This window comes from Palaemon carinicauda, chromosome 38 (assembly GCF_036898095.1).
Source record: "Palaemon carinicauda isolate YSFRI2023 chromosome 38, ASM3689809v2, whole genome shotgun sequence".
NCBI lineage: Eukaryota > Metazoa > Arthropoda > Malacostraca > Decapoda > Palaemonidae > Palaemon > Palaemon carinicauda.
This window is the reverse complement of record NC_090762.1, coordinates 52,848,474-52,853,473: the sequence shown is the minus strand read 5'-3', so window position 1 is coordinate 52,853,473 and position 5,000 is coordinate 52,848,474. Positions and strand designations below refer to the sequence as shown.

At 35.6% G+C, this 5,000-nt stretch overlaps 1 protein-coding gene and 1 long non-coding RNA gene across 3 annotated transcripts in view; one reads left to right on the top strand and one right to left on the bottom strand.

The window, feature by feature from the left end:
- Nucleotides 1–5,000, top strand: part of LOC137630630 (uncharacterized) — a 372,657-nt gene that overhangs the window by 310,875 nt on the left and 56,782 nt on the right. The window lies entirely within an intron of this gene.
- The window catches only part of LOC137630628 (probable 4-coumarate--CoA ligase 1), a 36,356-nt gene continuing 32,937 nt past the window's right edge, over nucleotides 1,582–5,000 (bottom strand). For both annotated transcript variants that reach the window (XM_068362235.1, XM_068362236.1), the window contains 2 exons: nucleotides 4,552–4,703; nucleotides 1,582–3,934 (listed from right to left, as the gene is read on the bottom strand). In XM_068362235.1, coding sequence (XP_068218336.1) covers nucleotides 3,796–3,934; nucleotides 4,552–4,703 — 291 coding nt within the window. In that variant the 3' untranslated portion in view covers nucleotides 1,582–3,795. The remainder of the gene's footprint in view (nucleotides 3,935–4,551; nucleotides 4,704–5,000) is intronic.

Here is a 5,000-nt window from a genome sequence, read left to right as displayed (position 1 = left end):
TCTTATGAAACTGGAACCGATACCAGACACCTTTAACCTTATGTAGTAGTAGCCTTATGTAGTAGTAGTAGTAGTAGTAGTAGTAGTAGTAGCTAAGCAGGCAATGGTAAATTCTGAGAAAATTATTTTGAGAAATTTTTCATATTTATGTTAGTCCATAGTAATACCATAAGTTTCCGTGCATTTATTGTTATTTTCCCTTTCATTATGAACGTTTAATTACTGTTGCCGATTAATACTGTTTATGAACAAATCGAGGAATATTGTAGCTACCTTCTATCAAATGAAAAGATGCTGCAATTACACATGACGTACAGAATATATCACTCTGAGCAAAGATCTGACAGTAATGGTAGTCTTCTGGAATCATTTTAAACATTATAGATGCTCTCTGAGTAACATGTGAAATATAAATTAATTACTCTGTTTTTACATCAACATACATAAAAAGATAAGTAATTTTCACGAGTTCATCATTTTCGGAGAAAGTTTCACTGTTAGAAAAAAACCATAATTTTTATCGGAAATTCTCCGTAAAAATATATTGTTTTCAACCGTATTTCAGTAAAATACAAGCGGTCGTAATTATTACCATACTTTTTTATTATCTTTTACGGGTTAGTGACCGTAAAATCCCTCTTCTACGTCCATGTAAACTTTTTTAAAACGGTAAAAATCCTGAAATAAATGTTGGCAGACTTTTACCGTTTTTTAATACAAATTTTTAAACGTTGCTTTCATTTTGCTTACACGAAGAAGAATTCGATCACAAGAATTTAGATTTCCAAACTTTTGACGTAAAAAGAGAAATATCAGACCCAGCCTCGTGATACTTTTTATTCCTTTTTTTTATCCTTACAAGAAGCAAGTAGATAAATAACAACATATGATTAGCCAATTCTGCTCTTTATAACCCTTTTTGAAATAAACAAATAATATTGAATATCTCAAAAACACTTCTCTCTGATAAAAAGGGTAATAAAAGTAATTTTGGTTTCATAGAAAGTACATAGATATGATTAATATTATGTTCTATATGGTTCGGGATATTTTTTTTTTTACTCTAGATATATTTTATTTTATTTTATTTATTACGTAATTTTATGATTATAGTGTTGCAAAGGAAATATTGTGCAGTTTATTTGAGTGAAATTGATATGAATGTTTTTAACAATGATGTTTATAATGTGAAGAAAACAGTGCAAGGCTTTCTATTTACGTAATTACATTTAATTCAAATTTTGGTCATTACCCATGCTATTCGCCTGATGGTGATCTGGGGGCAGAAATAAACCACAGAATACAAGCAGGATGGAAGAATTGGAGAAAAAGCGTGGAGTACTATGCGACAGGATAATAGGGGTTAAGTTGAAAGGTAAAGTACACAGGACAGTTGTGAGACCGGCAATGATGTATGGAGCGGAGACGTGGGCAATAAAGAAGACAGAAGAGAAGAAGATGGATGTGGCAGAGATGAAAATGTTGAGATGGATGTGTGGAGTGACAAGAAGAGGTAAGATACGGAATGAGATAATTAGGGGTACCACGGGAGTTAGAAAACTATCAGATAAGATCCAAGAAAGTAGACTGAGGTGGTATGGTCATGTCATGAGAAGAGATGAACAGTATATTGGGAGGAGAGTGATGGAAATGGAGGTACAGGGAACGAGAAGGAGAGGGAGACCAAAGCGAAGGTGGGTGGACTGTATCAAGGATGACCTTCGATCAAAGGGATTAACCGGTGATGAGGTGTGGGACAGAGGTAGATGGAGAAAGCTGACCAGAAACATCGACCCCACATAGAAGTGGGAAAAGATGTAGACAAAGAAGAAGACACATGCTATTCGCCTGCTCACAGCTTCGTCTATTTTCTGCTTCACATGCTTATAACTTTACACTGTTCAGCATTTCCCTGATTTAACATTGCACACTTTCAGCATTTCGGACATTTACCTCGCATAAGCTCATCCTTACCTTGATTTAATTTTGCACAATTTCAGCATTTCCCTGATTTAACTTCGCCCCCTTTCAGCATTAACATGATTTAATTTTGCACACTTTCAGCATTTCGCTAATTTAACTTGGCATCCTTTCAGTATTATTACCCTGATCTAATTTTGCACACTTTCAGCATTTCGCTAATTTAACTTGGCATCCTTTCTGTAATATTACCCTGATTTAATTTTGCACACTTTCAGCTTTTCACTGATTTAATTTTGCACACTTTCAGCATTTCCATAAATTAACTTCGCCTCCTTTCAGCATTACCCTGATTAGATTTTGCCCACTTTACCATTTCCCTGATTTAACTTTGCCTCCTTACAGCATTACCCTGATTTAATATTGCATACTTTCAGCATTTCACTTATTTAACTTCGCATAATTTCATCATTACCCTGATTTAATTTTGCACACTTTCACCATTTCCCTGATTTAACTTTGCCCCCTTTCAGCATTAACATGATTCAATTTTGCACTCTCTCAGCATTTCCATGAATTAACTTCGCCTCCTTTCAGCATTACCCTGATTAGATTTTGCACACTTTCACCATTTCCCTGATTTAATTTTGCACACTTTCACCTTTCCCTGATTTAACTTTGCCCCCTTTCAGCATTAACATGATTCAATTTTGCACTCTCTCAGCATTTCCATGAATTAACTTCGCCTCCTTTCAGCATTACCCTGATTAGATTTTGCACACTTTCACCATTTCCCTGATTTAATTTTGCACACTTTCACCTTTCCCTGATTTAACTTTGCCTCCTTTCAGCATTACCCTGATTTAATTTTGCACACTTTCAGCATTTCCATGATTTAACTTGGCATAATTTCATCATTACCCTATTTTAATTTTGCACACTTTCAGCATTTCACTAATTTAACTTCACACAATGTCCTCGTTATCCTGATTTGAATTTTCACACTTTCAGCATTTCCCTCATTTAACTTCGCCTCCTTTCAGCATTACCCTAATTTACTTTGGTATGCATTCAGCATTTAACTTATTTAACTTTGCATAATATCATTATTCTGATTTAACTTGACACACTTTCAGCATTTCCCTGATTTAACTTCACCTCCTTTCAGCATCACCTTGATTTAATTTTGCACACTTTCAGCATTTCGCTGATTTAACTTCGCATAATTTCATCATTATCCTGATTTAATTTTGCACACTTTCAGCATTTCCCTGATTTAAGTTCACCAGCTTTTAGAATTACCTTGATTTAGTTTTACTTATTTTTTGTATTATCCTGACGTAACTTCGCCTGCTTTCAGCATTCATTATCCAAATTTAATTTTTCTTCCTTTATTTTTACACACTAGCATTTACCTAATTTAACTTTACCTCCTTTCAGCGTTACCATTATATAATTTTGTACAGTTTCAGTATTTTTTTTTTTTTTTCATATAACTTTGCCTCCTTTCAGCAATACCCTGATTTAATTTTACACCGTTTCAACATTTCCTTGGTTTGAATTAAACTACTTTCAGCATTCCCCTGATTTTTTTTTTCATTCAGCATATCACTGATTTAACTTCACTTCCTACCAGCATTGCTCATCTTTAACTTTGCCTCCTTTCAATATTATCTTGATTTAATTTCTTAGTATCAGCATTTCCCTAATTTAACTTCTGCTTTCAGAAAGTATTACCCTCAATCAGTTTGATCCACTTCCAGCATATAAAACTCGTTCATCTTCACTGGTTTTCAGCATTTCCCAAATTTAACTTCACCCGCATTCGGCATTGCTCTTATTCTGCTTTAACTTCTTTTAGCATATACCTCAACTTCAACGACTTTCAACTTCATCTTCTATCAACTTCAGTTTTCTCCGGAGAAGTTTTCCTGTTGGTGTCCTGGGTAGTTCCTTAACGAAAGAAACGCCTCCAACCAAATGTTTATAAGGGGCAACTCTGGTGCTTAGGAAACTGCAAAAAAAGGAAAGCAGGAAAATTCAGTGGAACCTTTTGATCTGGAATTGAATCGATGTTAAAATTCAAATGAGTTGAATAAGGTATAGTAATTGTTATATTTACAATTGATAAAACATTAATTTCGTTATTACATAATAAATGGAGAGAGGCCTAACAAAAAAATTAGATGTGAAATACCATAACAAAATAAATGCATGAGTATAAGAATTGCTTTTGGAAGAGTTACTGAGGATAATAGTGACCACAAATTGATGTAATTCTTGTTTTCGCCTTACTACCAAACGAACAATTATGACACAGATGCCTTTTTTTCAAACTTATAAAGGCCGTTAATAAGTGGCAGAAGCAAGGGACAGTGACATTTCCTTAACAAGCAGGACAATACCCTAGAGACAGACGGGGTAAACCTATAGGCTTCTCCAAACCCCAATCCTTAGTTCACAAGGATGGGGAAGTTGCGGACACTAAAGAAACTAACTAGTTTGGGCAGGACTCGAACACCAGTCTGGCCATCGCCAGGCAGGGACGTTTCCAATAGGCCACTACAACCCTATACCATTTTAATTATGTAAAAAAAAATTAAATAAACAAGAATGAACCATTTAACCAACCTATGAATATCTTGGGAAGAAAGCTCCTCGTTACTGGCCACGACGAAGGCCTTGGGTACCTCCCCGTACCTCTCGTGGGGAACGCCCACAACTCCAACATCAACTACCCGAGGATGCTTCCGTAGGACGTTCTCGATTTCAGAAGGAGACACCTGAAAAGAAGTGTCAGCATTTAGTATATATACACACAAAAACAACAACAACAACAACAAATGCAGCAGATTCTAGTCCACTGCAGGACAAAGGTCTCAGACATGATGCCTTTATTCGTGTCTGGAGTTTGGCATTTTCATCACCACGCGGGCCATTGCGGATTGGTGATGATGGAAGACTATAGTCTGGTATTTCATAGCAAGCCAACCCAGTATGAGTGGCCCTGACTAGTACAGCTTTGCTGATCATGGCGATACACAAACCTTTTTACTATGTTAAGGTATCCCCATTCAGAA